This window comes from Camponotus vicinus, unplaced genomic scaffold, assembly GCF_025532165.1.
Source record: "Camponotus vicinus isolate PSW18456_S1 unplaced genomic scaffold, iyCamVici1.0 SCAF_12, whole genome shotgun sequence".
In the NCBI taxonomy this organism is placed as follows: Eukaryota; Metazoa; Arthropoda; class Insecta; order Hymenoptera; family Formicidae; genus Camponotus; species Camponotus vicinus.
In genome coordinates this window covers 2,808,176-2,829,264 of record NW_028141948.1, presented here as the reverse complement: position 1 = coordinate 2,829,264, position 21,089 = coordinate 2,808,176, and the positions used below count along the sequence as shown (strand labels likewise).

At 25.3% G+C, this 21,089-nt stretch overlaps 1 protein-coding gene across 5 annotated transcripts; it reads right to left on the bottom strand.

The window, feature by feature from the left end:
* Nucleotides 1–1,834: 1,834 nt before the first annotated feature.
* Nucleotides 1,835–10,811, bottom strand: LOC145962927 (uncharacterized). Of its 5 annotated transcripts, none has more exons than XM_083084421.1 (12): nt 10,709–10,811; nt 10,066–10,372; nt 9,901–9,982; nt 9,173–9,370; nt 8,811–9,034; nt 8,464–8,592; nt 7,560–7,800; nt 7,277–7,470; nt 6,588–6,747; nt 6,291–6,436; nt 5,754–6,084; nt 1,835–1,893 (listed from the first exon to the last, which is right to left on the bottom strand). In XM_083084421.1, the coding sequence occupies exons 9-12, from the start codon at nt 6,610–6,612 to the stop codon at nt 1,877–1,879; spliced, it is 519 nt and encodes a 172-aa protein (XP_082940547.1). In that variant the 5' UTR covers nt 6,613–6,747; nt 7,277–7,470; nt 7,560–7,800; nt 8,464–8,592; nt 8,811–9,034; nt 9,173–9,370; nt 9,901–9,982; nt 10,066–10,372; nt 10,709–10,811; the 3' UTR covers nt 1,835–1,876. The 5 variants fall into 5 exon arrangements, with proteins under 5 accessions (XP_082940547.1, XP_082940548.1, XP_082940550.1 ...); XM_083084422.1 differs by having other exon boundaries at nt 9,901–10,128; nt 10,318–10,372; XM_083084424.1 differs by having other exon boundaries at nt 10,318–10,372.
* Between the last annotated feature and the right edge of the window lie 10,278 nt (nt 10,812–21,089).

Genomic DNA, 21,089 nt, shown 5'->3' with positions numbered 1-21,089 from the left:
TAAAACCATAAACAAAGTGTAGATTATCTAACACAAGAAATTACTAAAATAAAATTGTATTTATCAAATGTAAAAAAAGTTTTGCTAAATATCGGATTATGTATGAATTAATATTTACAATGTATATTAATTAATACAAAATATGAAACATTTACAATACGACGTTTACATACGTTTGTATGAATCATATATATTTAAATATATTGTCAATATTGCTAAATATATTATTCGATAAAAATATACATTTTAATTATATTAATATAATATTTAATATTGTATAATATTATAAATAGAATAATATTATATGAATAAAAATATTATATGTAATATTATATAAAATATTTTGTTATAGAAATTACTTGATAATAATTATTATTAAATAGCATTTTAATTGTTGTATCTATAAAAATATATAGTAAATAGTTATAAATAGTAATTATATATATATATATATATATATAGAATAGTATAAGAATATTGTAATTAATTAGTTAATTATACATATATATATATATATATATATATATATATATATATATATTATCTAACACAAAGAATTAAAATAAAATTATATTTACTAAAAATAAAAAGAGGATTGTTAAAAGTTGAGATATGTACAAATTAATATTCATAATGTATATTAATTAATACAAAATACGAGATACGTATGTTTGTATAAACCATATACTTTTAAATATTATGAATATTGCTACATATATTGCCAAATAAAAACATACATTTTAATTATTTAATAACTAAAAACAGAATCATTTTCATATAAAATATTGAAATCACAATTGTTACATTAGAAAATCTGTATACGTTGTCTGTTAATTTCTTATTTTTTATATTATATAATATTATAAATAAAATAATATTATACAAATAATAATAAACTATATAAATAATATCCTCCATAATCGGCATTGCATTCATCGAGTGAGATACCAACATCGCTCTGGAGTCGCATATCATTGTGTTAAAAAGCAGCATTAGGTGTGAGGTCTGGATAGCTCAGTGGTCTAGAGCAATTGCCCGGAAAACGAAAGACTCCGGTTCGATTCCCGATCCAGCCACTTGCGCCTCACATATTTTTCTAGAATATTGTTTTCTAACAATTATTTGTTGGGCTGAAAAATGTGTGAATGCTCTTTCCGCAGGATAGAGACACGTCCAACCTCCTCCCACATACATCCCTATTTTTCTCTGCCGATTATTATAAGTATAATGGAATTTAAATATAAGAACATTATTAGTCCACAAATAGCATATATAATTGTTATATATTTCTCTTGTGTTATTTTTATTATTATTTATCCATATCTTTATTTTGTTATTTTGTCCATGAAAATTAATATAATTAATATTATTACTCTTTAAATGATCTAAATAAATTAAAAATCAAATCATATTATTAGTGGGGATAATTAATTGGGAGGGCTTTAGTTGCCTATAGCAATCATTAAGTTTTATCATTTAAATAAGTGCTTTCGATTATAAGTATAAACTAAATAAATCTAATTCATATTATACAAATATTATACAAATATTATTATACAAATATTATACAAATATTATACAAATATTATACAAATATTATACAAATATTATTATACAAATATTATACAAATTATACAAATATTATACAAATTATTATACAAGTTATTATACAAATGATTATCTTACTTGGTATGCATGAGATAAAGATCATAATAATCATTAGTGAGAATATTGAGCTTAATAATTTCCTTATGATTTTCTTTATTGTAGCAACAAGCATGATGGATACTCGTTTAGCGCTTTTTTTCTTAAATTTCAATAATATTGGAGATTGCAATCTTATCGAACCTTTCTTACTCGGTTTCCGTTAGTACTATTACGATGCTATAAATTCTAAAAGACAAATTATTTAATATATATTTTTTGCTTGTCGGATAATACAGATTTGAAACGAAACAGAAAATAAATTTTTTAACCGAAATCACATTAAAAGAAACTTTTATGATAAAATGGAAAAAAATAATAAAAATTGATATATAATATATTTTTATATTAATATAAAAATAATAAAAATATAAAAAATAGTAAATAAAAAAATATATAAAAATAATAAAAAATAGTTGTGATTACAAATGTTAAAAAAAATGCAATTTGGTTTTAATTACTTAAAATATGTTTACTAATATTTCTATCATAAATATTTTGACTCAAAATATAAATAAGTTTAAAATATTTGTAATCAGATAGTGTAATAATAGTGTTAAATATATAAAAAAACGATTCTGTATTGCCTGTAGCTCTCGAGAATTTTGATTGAATTGACGTTACATAATGGTTCGAATAAATTTGATGCAGTGAAATTTGTAATAGTTTGAATGAATTAAACGGTACAACAAATTATAACGATCACATGGTAATTTTATTCTACACTGAAAAAACTGATTGGTAATAATTATCAAATATATTTAGTTGTGAATTTTAATTGAATATTTGATAAATATTACCATATTTGATAATAATTACTAAATCTTCAATTGGTCTAGTTGCAAACAAATTTTGTTTGCAATTGAATCAATTAAACAATTTAGTAACAATTATTAAATATTTAATATTTATCATAAAATCTTTGATGATTGTTATTAAATATGTATTAAATTGTTGTAAATATTACTAAATCATTCAGTTTAAGATTATTAGATATTTGATAACTATCATTAAATGATTTAGTTTAGCCAACATGTTTGATAAAGTAATTGGTAATTATTAACAAATTTTGGTAAGATAGTCGTGTAAAAGAGTTGGCAATTATTGCCGAAATTAGCAGTAATTATAACTAAATCATGATAACGAGAAATTAAAAAATCTGGTAATTGTAATTAAATGTTCGATAGTAAAAATAATATATTTGATAAGTATTATCAGATATTTGGTAATTATAACTAAATCATCTTAAGGGGAAATTAAAGCTGTGATAACTATTACTAAATGTTTAATTTAAAAGAATAAGCAATTTTATAATAGTTAATAAACATTTAATTACTAGAGCTACATATTTAGTTAAAACAAATGAGCAATTTATTTACTATTACTAAATATTTAATTGAAATAAATAAATGATTATTAATAAATATTTAAATAAATAATATTTTTAATATTATGATAAAAAGTGGTAAAATATGTGAAATAAATTTAAAGACAAATCAATATTGAAATATTGAAAAAAGATTTATTATAATATTTATATAAGAACCATTTTTTAAATATTAAAATACATATATTATTAATACATATATTATTATTAATACATATATTATTAAAATACATATATAATATATTTATATATATATTTTTTATAATTTATATTTTAGAACAAGTGCATGCGTGTTTTATCAGAACATTAATATTAACGCTAAGATATTATTTCTTAAACGTCGAACATTGAAATAAAATATCGACCTTCGCCTGAAATATGAAAATTGCATGTCCTCACATTACATTCTTTCGAAACATCAACTGTGTAAATTTCATATGTACTATTCTCACGTGGCAATTCGATTTCATAAGCTTTAAAATGAGTATCTAAACCTAAAGTAATACACTTTTTATATACAACATAAAATAATTCTCTGCTCTTTAAAATAATACATTGCATTATCCCGAATGACAAATTATTTTCATCAGCATTAGAAATGATCACATATTTAGGTCTAAAGACAACGCTGTTATATCGAATCCATGCAACTTCCATTAAAATGTTATCATCTACTTGGGATACATTCGTAAAAATTGAGTTGAAACAAGTTGCTAATGTCTTCCTACGAATGAGTGTTATTAAATGCGCATCCGAATCACTTGATACTAATCTTATTTCTGGACCTATTTCAATTATATCGTTAAGCCCTCTTTTACAAAGAAATCTATAACAAGAATGCAATTGCAATTTGATCGCTAATGTTAATGTTATATTTTTCCTTGATGTTACGATAGGCGCATAATTCTTCGAAATTTTATGAAATCCCTCATATCGAATAGAAGATAAACTTTTAAGAGGTCCCATTCTTCGAATAATTTCTGGATAATGTACCATAAAATGAAATTTGGGTTTTAGATGATCATTGAATAGTCGTATATACATTTCATGATGAGAAATTATTAACCCTTTAAGGAAATTTATTTGAACGTTTAATATAATTGTATCTGTTACGATATTAATAATTTCACAAAGTATGAGATAGAAATCCCAAACTTCATTATCATAAGGAATTAGATCTCCTATAATAAAAGTTAAGTAACAAATCATCGCAAACATTTCTGATGCTGTCATTATTAGATATCCTTTTTTTTAAGTGATCAATTTTTATCAATGGCATTTTGTTTCCCTTATCGAAATTTGATTGATGATTAAAGTATTTAATTCTTTCATTTAAATGTTCCATTGTGAAAAAATTCCCCATTAGGAAATACTGTATTATTTTCGCAAGATCATATCTGCAAACACCTTCGAAAAGATCATGCATTATATCGCAAGTTATATTTATCGAGCAATCAAAATGAGGGATTTCATTGAATATACACTCCTCGTTTACGCCATATGCCAATTTTGAAACATCTTCGCAATAATTTTGTGGGGTACGTAATAAACTTTCGTCTTCGAAAGTCTTTAATGTTTCACGCATAGGTATGATTTGACTTTCACATTTTTGAACAGTGAGAATTGTGTTTTGCTCTTTTCTTTTATTACTGTAGTATTCTCCGATAAAGAATGATTGTGGAGAGATAAAATATGATTGATTTTCGGAGATACTGCAATCTTTTATATTCACTATCAATTTTTTCCAATATAGATATCTTACAGTTATCAAAATTGTATAAATTAGAAGGTAATTGTCATTTTAATTGTTGAAGAAAATATTCAGAAACATTCTGAATTGTATCTCGAAACTCTTCTATAATTTTTTGAACTATTAATCGGGCAATAGGTTTCTGATATAATTGAGCGACGAATTTTAGCACACAATTTTCAATATCGTTAGATGAAATATTTTTTTCAATTATAAAATTATTTGTATTAGTAATTGAATTATTTTCTGTTATGTTTTCCATTTTAAATATTACAGACGTCTGTAATGATGAATTATCATCTTTATTATCAGAGACTTGTAATTGATGTATTTGAAATGAACATCTAGCATCTAAGTGTTTTTGTAATGAAAAAAAAGAAGAAAATATCCGATAACATTTAGGATTAATACATTTATATGTCATCTCAAATGGATGATATGATTTTAAATGTTTAATATATGCTCGAGTATCTCCGAAAATCTTTATTAAACAAATTCGACAATCCATTTTTGGCTAAAGCAATCTTTTAAAATGCGATGTTAGTATTTGAAAAATTATTATTTTTAAGCGTAATGTTTTATGTTTCAAAAAGACGCAAGAAAATTAATTGTTACTTATGTCAAAAACAAATAATAAGAGCTAATACTAAACTAATAAAACCTAATACTAATGAGAAAATAAGTTTGGTGGCATATACTATATATATGTGTGTGTGTGTGTGTGTGTGTGTGTGTGTGTGTGTGCGCGCGCGCGCGCGTGTGTGTGTGTGTGTGTGTACATATATATATACATTACAATAATTAGCAATCAATCAATATTACTAAATAAAAAATAATAGATTTTCAAAAAAGCAAATGATACAAACAAGTTGTGAAAACAAGGTTTCAGATTTATACACAATGAAGACTAACCTCTTTTTATTTTATTTAATGCAGTGCATAGAAAGGGAATGTTTTCATCCCAAATTGTATGGATCTCATAAATTCCCCACTGAATTAAATACCACATATTTTCACATTCTTTCGGATAACACGCATTAAATGTTACAAAAATCTTGAAAAGTACATCCAATGCTTTTAATACCGTCGGCATAGAATACAATGTTGTATCGAGCCGAATGTATATATTTTCGATTGCAGTTATTTCTGGTCCAACGATGATTATAAAAGGTTGCATCGTAAAGTTCATTTGACGCATTTTATTTTGTTTGTCTTGACATATTTTTTCAATATCGCCAGGTACCTAAAGTAAATTACAAATCGTAAGAAACCTCTAATTATAAATGTTAGTTTAACTTTAACAAATCTTTTCAAAAAACTGAAAAAGCGCCCAGTAAAAATGTCTGTTGTAAAAAAACTTCTATAGACACATCAGTGTCTCTTGATAAAATATCAATTTCGATTTTTCTTTTTATTTCGGATCTGGAACGAGAATGGAATTTAACTTACTTTACAGTGTATTAGAATTCCTTCCTGACTTTCCGAGATTGTAGGTTTCCACATTCTTTTCTTGTTCCCAATTTTAAAAGTAATTTTACTTGATTTAGGAGCTACAACACTTATTAAAAGCCATATTTGAAGGGCTGTTTTCGAATCTACGAGGAAATCAATAGATATGTATTAATAAAATAAATATTCATATACAGAGTGTCTAATAATAACCATATATATGAAACATATGTATGTGTATGTGTGTATCGTTCTTATTACAAATCAAAATAAAACTTTTAATGTACGAATATTTACCTAAGTTTAAATGCTGTGCATTCATTAAACTTTCATAAATGTTCCCTCCTGCAGATAAATTTTTTTTAAAATAAGTGAAAAATTTTTCAAAATTTACGTTCCAAGATTTCAATAACTTTTCTTTATATTGAGGAAATTTTCGATAAAAATCCCTTTCAATCTATAAGAATAAATACAAATTATCATACCTAAAACTGGTGAACTTAGCATCTTAATAAATTATTAATAAAGATTTAATACTCAAATTTATAGTATTTTGTTTGTAGTTGTTAGTAGTAATAGTAAAATTTGCAGTTAAAAGTATTTTTAAAAGAGCATTTTTATTGTTATAATGGTTTTTAATTAATTTAATCACTGCCTCGGCACTGTTTCAATTATTTTAATATCATTGTCACATTATATCATCTCAACTTTTAATTAAAAGAGTTAATAAATTAATAGAGAGCTCATGGAATATATTGAGACGATGATGCAGAATTGAAACATCTTTTTATCACAATTGTGCTGAGGCCCAAAGGAAGGACCAAAATGTTTACTTCCTTTAATAAAGATTTTAAACGAAAAAATCATACGCTTCATTTCCGTGCTTGAGTCTTATTAGCTCATCCTCTATTATTTATATTTAAATATAGTCTTATTTTATTATAAAGCCTTATTTTATTATATTATTTCAAAATATAGACATTTACCAATATATAAGAAGAATCCAATTTCAATATAGGCCACTTTATAAATATGTCATTAACATTTTTGTATGTTTTACTAGCGCAATCTTCAACGTGTAATATATATGACGCATCCCATTTTTCATCAACTTTATTCTGTGGTTTTTGGTTATGGATCAACCAAATTCTATGTTCTTCTGCGATTTGTTGATTATCAGCTGAGAAGCATTAAAAAATTAATATTTATTGAACCAGTTATATATTTTTCAAAAATTCCATGATAAATCTTAATACAAAATATTAATACCTTGGCTTACAATGACATTTTGTTCAATGTGGTTATTATTTTTCAACTTTTCAGCAGAACGGATAAATTTTAATGCGTTACGAAATTTATCGACCAATTTTCCTCTTGAGATACCAGCTTTATCATATTTTTTGAATACTTTTTTCGTATAGGTGGCATATAGTAAGTTTCTTTATATTCTTTTGGAAATAACTCAATTATTTCTTCTGTAATTTTAGCAAAATCTTCGTTTTGAAGTGTTCTTTAAAAAAAGAAAATTTAACATGTAAATATCACGATATAGAGATATAGTAAATATAGATTATTGGATCTCAAATAAAAAAGATATTTTAGTAAATATTAAACAAGTTAAAACGATTTGTATTTATATTTGTATTAGTTAATCAATTTTATGAAAATTATTTGTTCATTTTAATATATTATTATATTATTATATATTACATATATATTTACATATATTACATATATATTACGTGTATATATATATATATATATATATATATATATATATATAAGGTAAATGGCTATAACTTCGTCAGCGGATATAATTTCGTCAGGCCTTCTTAAAATTAAATAAATTAAGCAATCTCGCGTATATCGACTATATTTCCCGATTTGAAACGATTTGAACACTTCATCGTTTCAATACGAATATAGTCGATATACGCGAGATTGCTTAATTTATTTAATTTTAGAAGGCCTGACGAAATTATATCCGCTGACAAAGTTATAGCCATTTACCTTATATACACGTAATATATATGTAATATATGTAAATATATATGTAATATATAATAATATAATAATATATTAAAATGAAAAATAATTTTTATAAAATTGATATATATATATATATATATATATATATATACATATTAACAAAGAATGTAAAAATTGTTATTACCCCACAAATAACATATATAATTGTTCAATATTTCTCTTGTGTTATTTTTATTATTATTTATCCATATCTTTATTTTGTTATTTTGTCCATGGAAATTAATATAATTAATATTATTACTCTTTAAATGATCTAAATAAATTAAAAATCAAATCATATTATTAGTGGGGATAATTAATTGGGAGGGCTTTAGTTGCCTATAGCAATCATTAAGTTTTCATCATTTAAATAAGTGCTTTCGATTATAAGTATAAACTAAATAAATCTAATTCATATTATACAAATATTATATAAATCTTCATAGTCCTTTTGTTCGTGTCCGAACATATTGATCTCTCTCTTTCATATACCTGTGTTGCGCACCAGATTATCACACGTATATGGGACCTACAGTTTAATGCCGATTCCAAACAGCTGAAAAATAGAGAGATTCTCTTGGCAAGATTTCTCGGTGGTTTGCCAGTGCCTTCCGAGAGAGGAGCGAGCGTATACAATTTTTCGGTTCTATCGGGAATCGAACCCGGGACCTTTGGCTTTGTAGACTAGTGCGCTATCTACTGTGCCACGCTTCGCTCTTATACAAATATTATTATACAAATATTATACAAATATTATATAAATATTATACAAATATTATTATACAAATATTATACATATTATACAAATATTATACAAATTATTATACAAGTTATTATACAAATGATTATCTTACTTGGTATGCATGAGATAAAAATCATAATAATCATTAGTGAGAATATTGAGCTTAATAATTTCCTTATGATTTTCTTTATTGTAGCAACAAGCATGACGGATACTCGTTTAGCGCTTTTTTTCTTAAATTTCAATAATAATGGAGATTGCAATCTTATCGAACCTTTCTTACTCGGTTTCCGTTAGTAATATTACGATGCTATAAATTCGAAAAAAAAAATTATTTAATATATATTTTTTGCTTGTCGGATAATATAGATTTGAAACGAAACAGAAAATAAATTTTTTAACCGAAATCACATTAAAAGAAACTTTTATGATAAAATGGAAAAAAATAATAAAAATTGATATATAATATATTTTTATATTAATATAAAAATAATAAAAATATAAAAAATAGTAAATAATAAAAAAATATATAAAAATAATAAAAAATAGTTGTGATTACAAATGTTAAAAAAAATGCAATTTGGTTTTAATTACTTAAAATATGTTTACTAATATTTCTATCATAAATATTTTGACTTAAAATATAAATAAGTTTAAAATATTTTTAATCAGATTTGAAATATATGAAAAAATTAATAATAATATAAATATTTCTGTCAAATAGATATAACGTTGCTCGAAAAACCTCAGTTAAATAATCAATGGAAATTGTAGAAATGATGTCAAATATTATGAGTTTATTGTTATTTATGCAAAATTATAATCTGACTTTGTTCTTACATTAGTGTTTGCCCTCCAGTTTTAAAGTGGGCTCTTCTTCGATTTCAAATATTTTGAAGCAAACATGTTCTTATATCTCTTTCTTTAAATTCAAGATTTACGCTGAGAATTAACAATACTGACCTTGTATTGCTAAAGCTATTTTAAAGTTAAGAACTCTTATACCTCTAGGTGTGATAATTAAATGCTTCCCTGTTACTAATTCTCAAGATCGCCAATGCTAAATAACTGGGTATGAAACAATAACAATAATATGACTAAGAAACACAAGATAATACTGATATAATAATGACATTATAACACAATTTGAGTCACTGCAGGAAAAACTGAAAAGAAGAGAAGGGTATATCCAACTACATAGGATGCTGGCTTATCACGAATTCAGAATAAATAGTTTACTTCGCGCCAAATACGCACGTAGATATCTTCACCGAAAGCACAACGTAGATGAGGATACCGAGCTGGTACTTGCCTATTAGGCGCAGAAAATGATTAACAGGTAGTATGAAACGAGACATGCGTTTAATGAGATAAATTGAGTAATAACAAAGTGCTGTGTCTAATAATAATAATCTTTTATCATTTGTGCATGCACTTCGATTTTCAGTAAATCTAAAATAAAGGCACTGAAAGGAGAGAAAGTTAAGCAAATTCACGTTGCGGATCGTTTCACGTTTAAGCATTTTGTTTTAAATTATTCAATCAAAGAAAAAAGATTTTATGATTTCACGATATCATGAATGTCTTGAAACATTTTAACCAAAATCATTAATTCTTCAAATTATTAAAGCAAATTATTAATAATTACATCAGTGTGTTGTGCGAATCATACTAAATTTTCATACGATTTTGTTGAGAATAACCGCAGGGAAATTCTTCGTGTATGTGGACACTCTTTATTATCTTTTATATATTTTTAGATTGAATGAGCCATCTTGCAAAAATTACTTATTAATCTGATATATCAATCAAACTTTTTTTTTACTAAGCAACGCAAAAACAAAATAGTAACAGGTGTAGTAATATAATCTTTCATCAAGCAGTCGATAGATGTCATGGAATGCATGAAAATGCTTAATAAAACGAAACATGTACAATAAAATGCATACACAACGCATACCGCCCACCTTGAAAGCTGGTGCTTTCAACAATATAAACGTTTATAATAAGCTAAATACATGTAATGAAACCTTGAAAAAAATAAAATCCTATGACATTAAAATTGGAGTAAACCTCATCTAATATGGAAATACTAATAAACATGATTAAAATCTTAATCTATTGGAAGAATACAAAGTTCAGTAATAGATCGCTTATAAGTACCCTTGGTGGTACGCACTAAAGCGCTTCGTACTATTTTATCATCTCCTGGATAAACTTCTTCAACGCGACCAAAACCCAGACTAACAGGGGCAAATTGTTCTCTTTCATTATTACAAGTTGTCCTACTGTAACAGGAGATTCAATGGTATTCCACTTGCTTCGTTGTTGACAGGTATGCAAGTATTCTTTCGTCCATCGTTTCCAAACGAAAGTGTTGGCGCAATTGTTCAACATATTGCCACTTCGTTAATCTATTTGTATTTGAATTCTCTAGTTTAGGTTCTGGATAAGACGTAAGGAGAACCTATTAAAAAATGACCCGCCGTAAGAACTGAAAGATCATTAGGATCTGTTAACAATGGAGTGAGCGGTCTTGAATTGAGAATAGCCTCAATTTAAATTAATAATGTTAAAAACTCATCATATCGCAGTGAAGCTTCGCCAATGATGCGCTTAATATGAAATTTTGCAGCGTTCACTGCGGCTTCCCAAAGTCCTCCCATATGTGGGGCCTCTGTTGGAATAAAATGCCAATTTATACGCTCACAGCTTGTAACATCTATGATCTTTCGTTTCGATTTCTCATCGTTAAAGATCTCATAAATAAAGTTCGCTAAGTTGATGTTCTACACCTACAAAATTTAAACCGTTATCTGAATAAATATCACTAGGCAGACCTCTTCTGGAAATAAAACGTTTAAACGCATTTAAAAAAGCCTCGATATTGAGGTCGCCAACTAACTTTATATGTAACGCCTTTGTCACAAAACATACGAATATGACTATAAAACATTTAATCAAACGCGAATTCTTACGTTGCCCTTCTTTATAAAACATAGGACCAGCATAATCCACTTCACACTTTTCAAAGGGTCTCCCGAAAATGCTAACGCGAGATTCTGGTAAATTTCCCATCAAAGTATTAGATGGCTTCGGAGCGTTACGAAAACAAATTACACATTTACTTATAATATCACGAACAATGCTACGTCCTGCACATGGTCAAAAATTTTGTCGAATTGATGACAAAGTCATTTGAGCTCCAGCATGTAACAAGCGTTTATGTTCGTGATTTACAATCAATTGAGTAAAATTATGACGTCCAGGTATTAAAATAGAATGTCTCGCATCATATTGCAATTTTGCATGTTTTAATCGACCATCAACCCTCAGAATTCTATTCTCGTCCAAGAAAGGATTTAGTTTTAAAATTGAACTTTTTTTGTTTACTAGACCGAATTTGGAAATATCATCTATTTCCTTTTTAAAAAACCTTCCTTGCAAGATTTTAACGAGAACTAATTTTGCATTCTCCAATTCATCATTGGAGCATGGTGATATTGATTTGATTAAGTTATGCTTTAAATCACGATGAGTTCTTTTTAATTTGTGTTTAATTGAGTTAATGAATCGTAAGCAAAAGGCAACAACTCGAATAAGTTTTTCATAACTAAAATATCTCTCAAATATGTCAAATTCCGGTTCCAAGATAACATAATAATAACATAAGAAGTTTTACCGGGACTTACTCTATCTGATATATCATTTAAAACATCGACAAGAGAGACAGACCATTCTGATTCTATATTCTGCAGGTATTTAGGCCCGTGCCCCCAATTATCTAATTCTAATAACATTTCAGGCATAACGCCTCTTGAAAGCGAGTCTGCGAGTTTTCCTTGCTCGATATATGATGCCAATTCTCGATTTATGATAATGATTGAATTTCACTTACGCGATTTGCAACAAATGTTGTCCAGTTTTGACTGGATCCCTTTAACCAATGAATTACTATACTGGAATCAGTCCAATAATGTGTGGCATTAATTTGGAGATTTAAGCATTTCTTTAATTTGTCACTCAACTAAGCAAGTAAAAGAGCTCCGCAGAATTTTAGACGTGATATCGAAAGGCTCTTGACTGGAGAAACACGAGATTTAGATGCTATGAAATGAACCTTGAATTCATCAGTGTTAGATAAAGATCGTAGATATATACATGCTCCGTATGCTTGTTGACTAGCATCAAAGAATCCATGTAATTCAATGAATCTTGCTTCTTCGACTATGATTTTGCGAGGTATTTCAAGATTGCTTAAACATCTTAATTGCCGTTCATAATTTCTCCATTTGTTTTAAGATCCATAGGAATTGATTCATCCCAATCGATTTTTAACAACCATAATTCCTGCATAATAAGTCTTAAGGTCCGACTAAAATTGTAGGACCTAAAAATCCTAATGGATCAAAGATTAAAGCAATTCTTGACAAAATATTTCGTTTAGTCGGTTTCCTTAATGCTTAGGAATTAGAATTGAAATGAATGATTCAGATCTTGATATCACGCATGAACTTACGATATTCGTTATAAATTTCAGGTTGTTTTGATAAACGCTTTTCTAACAAACGGCGTTCCGCGATTTCTCTGGATTTACCTAATTGTGAAATCACATCGTTCCTAACAGGAAGTTTAACAACGAACCTACCCTCTTCATTTCGTGTAGTTCCTTCTTGAAAGAGAGCTTCGCACGCACGCTTTTCGAGAGAGAATATATTTAGATTGCTGTTATAATTATTTTCTATTTTCCAAAACTTAAAGATGGTTTCATTAAGATCATCGATAGTAATTAAATGACAAGAAGCATTCTTTCCTTTCCTTTGAAGTTCAGCGAAAGGACTTGAAAGAATCCAACCAAACTTTGGTTTTTGAAGTGTAGGATGATCCTTACACTCCTTAATTTGACCTATGCATATGAGTTGCCAAAAGACTTCAGCTCCTATTAAGAGATCTATATCACTCGGGACATTAAAGTTTGGATCTGCGAGTTTAATGTTTGATGGAATTTTAAATTGCGAAGGATGTATAAATTCTTGTGGTAATTTTTGAGTTATTTTTGACAAACTAATGCAATTTAATTGCTCTTTATACGTGTTGAATCGAGACTGTTACATTAACTGAATTTCTTGCCTCAAAATTACCTTCCGCGATGCCCGAAATTGGCATGTTTATAGACTGCTCATTTAGATGTAATCTTTTAGCAAATTCTTTAGTGTTAAAAAGTTTAATTGTGAACCATTATCTAATAATGCCCGACAAGCGTGAGTCTTGCCCTTTGAGTCATATACATGAATTATTGCGGTGGATAAAAGTACACTCGATGGAATTTTTTGCGAACACTGTATGACTACAGAAGTAGATATGTCTTTACTCTCCGTAGGTGTATTTTGAAGACTAGTATTTTGTGCTGCATTCGATTCAAAATGTAAAAGAGCATTATGTGTACCTTGACATTTCCGACAAGACGACGAAGGACAATTTTTGGATTGATGTTTACTAGTTCTTAAACAATTAATACATAATTTAACTCTTGTTTTTTGGAAACTTCACAATTTTATATTTTGTTGAAATATGAGATATATACAGTGTTAGAAAAGTCTGGAAACGGTCAAATATCTCGAAAACGAACCGTTTCTGAGAAAAATGTTTCAGACAAAAGTTGTATGGTTTCGAGGTAGACATAAGATGGTGCCATTAGTTTGACCTTGAAGAGTCACCTAAAGGTCACGTGAAGGTCACCTCCAACTTTTTAAATGGGATATCCTATATGCTTTTGCATATTTTTGTAGCTCATCTCGAGAGCTTTCCAAAACACTATAATTAAGTTAGTTTTCATTAAGTACTTTCCGAGTTATGAGGCTTGAAATCATTTCTTAATTTTACATAAACCATAAAATATTTAGTAAAATATTTATTTTTCGATTATCTTACCTTCATACTTTTATGTATAAAATAATGAGCTGTTTTTAAGAAAAAATATGGAATTGTTAATTGCAAATTACATATTTTATCTTAAAAACAACTATGTTTTTTCTTTACACCAATCGTACAACCAAACACTCAAGGTTTGAACTTATAGAGTCTCTCTTTCATATATATATATATATAATATTTTTGATATTTATATGAATAAAATATTTAAAAATTATACAAGACTGACGATTAAAATATAAACAAATATTAATTAATGCTTTTAAACCCATCAAAAACAACGTCACAAATGTATCTATTTATGTGATTAATTATCTTATATTTGGATATAAAATTATATATTTATAATATATATACGGTCTATAATATATAGATTATTTTATATTCTTTAATCCGTAAGATAAAAAAAAGAGAAATTGTTCCTATCGATCAACACACAAATTATCGAGACAGACATGAATAGTAAACTTCCTTTTTCTTAATAGTAATACCTAACTTCAACATTATTTCAAAAAATATGTAAATATCATTGAACATATAGAATAATTATTTTTCGGCATGACAAATTCTAAGTTACAACAGAAATAATAAAGAAAGAAATAAGAAATAATAAAATTTTTATATTACAATTAATTAGTAGACGAATTATTAGACGAATTATTCTTTGCGGCTAATCGATAATTAATTCTGCAATATTAAATTTGACAGATATTTTTTAGTAAGAAACACATATATTAATTTGTCATGATTCTAAATTTATATTTTTCCAAGTAAAATCTTACAATTTATTACAAAAGATATAGTCATCAATAAACTTATAAGTAACGATATAAATGTAATACATACAAACAAATGTAAATTATCTATAACACAAGAAATTACTAAAATAAAATTATATTTATGAAATGTAAAAAATGTTTTACTATATATGTACAAATTAATATTCATAATGTATATTAATGTATATTAATTAATACAAAATACGAGATACGCATGTTTGTATAAATAAATAAATAAATATATATATATATACATATATACATATATATATGGTATATATATATATATATATATATATATATATATATATATGTATGTATGTATGTATGTATGTATGTATGTATGTATGTATATATTTATTTATATATATGTTTATTTATATATATATATATTTATATATATATATTTATATATATAAATATATATATACCATATATTTTTAAATATTATGAATACTGTTACATATTGTCCAATAAAAACATACATTTTAATTATCTAATAATTAAAAACAGAATCATTTTCGCATAAAATATCGAAATCACAATTTTCTATTAAATTACAAAAGCTGTGTACGTTGTATATTAATTCCTTATTTTTTATATTATATAATATTATAAATAAAATAATATTATATAAATAATAATACTATGTATAATAATAATACTATGTATAATATTATAAAGAATATGTTTTACAGCAATTACTAATTATTATTAAGTAGTTCTTTAAATGTTATGTCTGTAAATTTATGTAATAAATAGTTAAAAATGTTATATAGTAAATAATTAATTATACATATATATTTTTTAATATTTAATTTATATTAATAATTAATTAATTATTTATACAATTTTTATAATTTCCAAAATTAATATTAAATTTAAATTTAAAAAAATATTGGTGTTCTTTGTTAGATAAAGATTGAGAATTATTTTGTTATTATTTTTTACATTTCGAGAAAAATAAAATTGTGTTACAATAATATTACAAAAATAAGTGTATAATAAATTAGAAAAAATAAATTACTACTTCGTCTGAGTAATTTGCTTTTATTCTATTGATTTATTAAAATTATTTGAAATATTTTTGTTTATTAAAATCACACAATTTTGCAGATCTCAAAATTTACAAATGTGAAAAAAATGATCTAAACAAAATTATATACTTACATTATTACACTTATTATACATATTTATCTTACTTTATCTTATTTATTAAAATATATCATAAAAACTAATCATGCATAAGAATATATGCGTTGTCTAAATGATTTTGAGAAGGAGGATGATTTTGAGGAGTTGAGAATAGAGTTTCATAACGCACTTAAGACATTTTATCAATATGTACAGATATGTGACTCTTTGTAATAACGCGCAAAACATCAATGTTAACTTTCCGAATTAAAGTTCAACTTCACGTGACAACTGCAAAATTAGGAAAATATATTATTAATATTGTTAAAATAATAAAATAACGTGTACATATGTATATATATAATTAATAATGATAAAAAACGAGACAAGTTTAGAAACATATTCTGCTTATCATATGGATGAAAATAAAAGGAAATCACGTTAACATAGATTTAGAAACGCTGTCTTTCCAAACTATAACAATTTGTATACAAAATAAATTACTAGAAATAATATTTTTCCGCTTATTCATTTACATCTATCGATTTAAAGCTTCTACATTTTTATTTGTAAGGCTCAATCTCAAAGTTTTTGCTAATGTTTTTATTGCTATTCGGAAAGCTTTTGTATTAATGTGTCACAAAATTCGAAATACTCTAGGAATTTTTAAATATCTTTGATGTAATTGTGAAATGTTGATAATATATGAGCGAACGTTTGCCGAAGAAAATTTTCAGCATCAATTTTAACGACATATTTATTAATGTTATTAACGCCAAATTCTATCATAAACAAAACATGTTTATAAAAACGTTTCTAGATTTACGTTTCATAATTATATAAATTTTTTTTAAATCTATGTACGCCATGTTAGAATATACTTTTATATTTCAATCATTTATTTCTAAAACATTATATGTTTATAATGATACTCATGTTTATTTGGTTACATTATTCTTATTTTTATGTCTCAAAAAATAGTGTATCGATTTAAGATCACTGTTCCGTTTATAATTTACTTATTATTAGCCTATTTTATTTACGTATTATACTGAAGTCTCTCGTCCAATCCAACTAATTACATTGTCTCGATAATGGACAGCTGGCTCATTATCTTGATTGCGGCGAAACAACCAGTTGTACAAGTTATTTAGGTAATATAGTATACGTTCCCTACTGCATCTGTAATCAAAATTCGTAAACAATTAAAATAAATGTTTTTAATAATAAGAATACTTATAATAAGTTAATCAATACTTGCAATAATTAGTAATTATTGCAATAAAATTGTTGCAATCATATACTGACTGCAATAAAATAATTATAAAATTAGTGATATTATATTTATCTGAATCTTATTCATAACTTTTATAATAAAATAGCATAGCATTTTTCGAAAAATTAAAATATTGATTTTAATATTATACTTATATTGATAATACTTATATTGATTTTAATACCTATATAATTATTACATGACAATTGTATCTTAAATACATATTAATATTATGAATTTAAATCAAAATTTTCTTTTCTTATACTGCATTAATATATACATATGTATGTAACACACCCACCCACGTCCCTCTCCCTTCCCACACACAAATATATTACACAATCATCCATACATGTGTATACACAGAGATGGATACACATAATAACACATTTATTATAATTTCGTTAATTTAATCAAGTATAAAAATAAAATTTACCTCCAGAAATAATATAAAAGTAAGCAGCATGCGACAAAATTAATACCGTATATCATTACTTTTAAAATCACAATCGATAAATTAGTTAGTACTTCGTTTTCCACATCATCCTCATTATAAGTCCATATGTTATCGTTGTCATATTCTTCATTGAAATTAGTATATTTATCATTATTTGTGTCACATATATAGACTAAAAAGTAATTCATATTAATAATTTAATTTATAAATTAGAGATGACTCTAGTGTAATTAATTTATCAACATTGTTTTTTTCATTTTACAAAAGAATATAAATTTAATATTATTAATAAAACAAAATTATTGGTACATTATTGGCACATTAATCTTTTTACAAAAAATAATATATAGTTATTATATGTAGTCATTATTAATTTAGCTTATTAACAATTAACGGATATATACTCATGAATACGTATATACATTATTAGTAAAAGTATCCATGTGTGCAATAATAAGTCTGTATTATGCGCGCTCGTGCACGTTACTTTTTCTCTGTATAGATTTAGAATATATATTTTTCTATAGCTATTATTTAATAAATTGTTTTATATTCTTTATATGTATAAATATTCTTTATATGTATAAATTGTTTTATATTCTTTACATGTATAAATATTAAAAGAAAGAGAAAAAAAGAAAAGTAAAAATCATACAATCATTGAGTTCTATCATTTAAATAAGTGCTTTCGATTATAAGTATAAACTAAATAAATCTAATTCATATTATACAAATATTATACAAATATTATTATACAAATTATTATACAAGTTATTATACAAATGATTATCTTACTTGGTACGTATGAGATAAAGACAATAAAAGTCATTAATAAGTATATTGAGCTTAATATATTCGTTACGATTTCCTTTTTTCTAGCAACAAGCATCGCGGATACTTATTTAGCGTGTTTCTTTTTAAACTTCAATAATAATTGAGACAGCAATCTCATCAAACCTTTCTTACTTGGTTTCCGTTAGCAATATAACGATGCTATATCAATTCTAAAAAAAAATTATTTAATATATACTTTTTGCCGTGCTTATCGGATAACACAGATTTGAAAAGGCAGAAAAAAATAAATTGTTTAACCGAAATCACATTAAAAGAGACTTTTATGGTAAAATGGAAAAAATAATAAAAATTGATATATAATATATTTTTATATTAATATATAAAAATAATAAAAAATAGTTGTGATTACAAATGTTAAAGAAAAAATGCAATTTGGTTGCAATTTTAATTACTTAAAATATGTTTACTAATATTTCTATCATATATATTTTGACTCAAAATATAAATAAGTTTAAAATATTTGTAATAAGACAGTATAATAATAGTGTTAAAATATATAAAAAACGAATGTCTGTATAGCCTATATCTCTCGAGAATTTTGATTGAATTGACGTTACGTAATAGTTTGAACACATTTGATACATTGAAATTTGTAATAGTTCGAATAAATTGAATGGTGCAACAAATTATAACGATCACATGGTAATTTTATTCTAATAAAACTTAAAAAAAAATATGTAAAAAAAAATAGTGTATATATTTCTTGATATTTCTTGAATCATATAAATTTCGTTTACTTTAAAAAAATTATATAAATCATTAACAATAAAAAAAATTAAATTTAAATTGTGTTATAACTTCTTAACGTATCTTAATAATAATTGAATAAATTTCAAAAAATAACGATTGTATCAATTGTAAATTATTTCTTTTTTTATAAGAAGTACAACTGAATCAAACGGATTGTATAATCATAATTGTCAACGTGCGAGAAACATTATCATGACAAATAAACTGCTGTTTCTATAGCTGGTTGTATCATTTATATATAGTATAAGCCAGAATTTAGATCTCTCTGCAATGGCTTTCCCGTTCTGGTAGTTGTTGATTTCAGTTTTGAAAAGAAATCACGCGCGCGAAAGCTCGAGAATTATATCATCTTTATGTGATCCTTATGTCGATCTTAATAATTAAAAGAAAAAATAAAATATAAAATCTTATTGTTCAAATAACGGATTCTGCAAATCGAGTTTATAAAAGTATATATGAGCTGTCCACAGGCTAAAGCGATTAACTCCATTTGTTGAATTTTTTTTAAATTTAGTGCCAAAGCACTTGATTGATCATGCAATGTTAAGTTAATATGATGATTCTTATAATATGTAAAGCAAGTAATAGAGATATAAGAACTTGTTTTCTTCAATCAAAAGTTTGAAATCGCAGAAGGGCAAATTCTATAACTGAAGTGCAAATACTAATGTAAGAATAAAGTCAGTTTCGCACAAATGCATAATTATAAATTCATAATATTCAACATCATTTCTGTAATTTCCACTGATTGTATAACCGACACATTCTCAGTTTCATGATGATTAGATAGATCTCATATATCGTCTCATATGTATCCAGAGAATTTTTAACTTTATATTATGTTGAT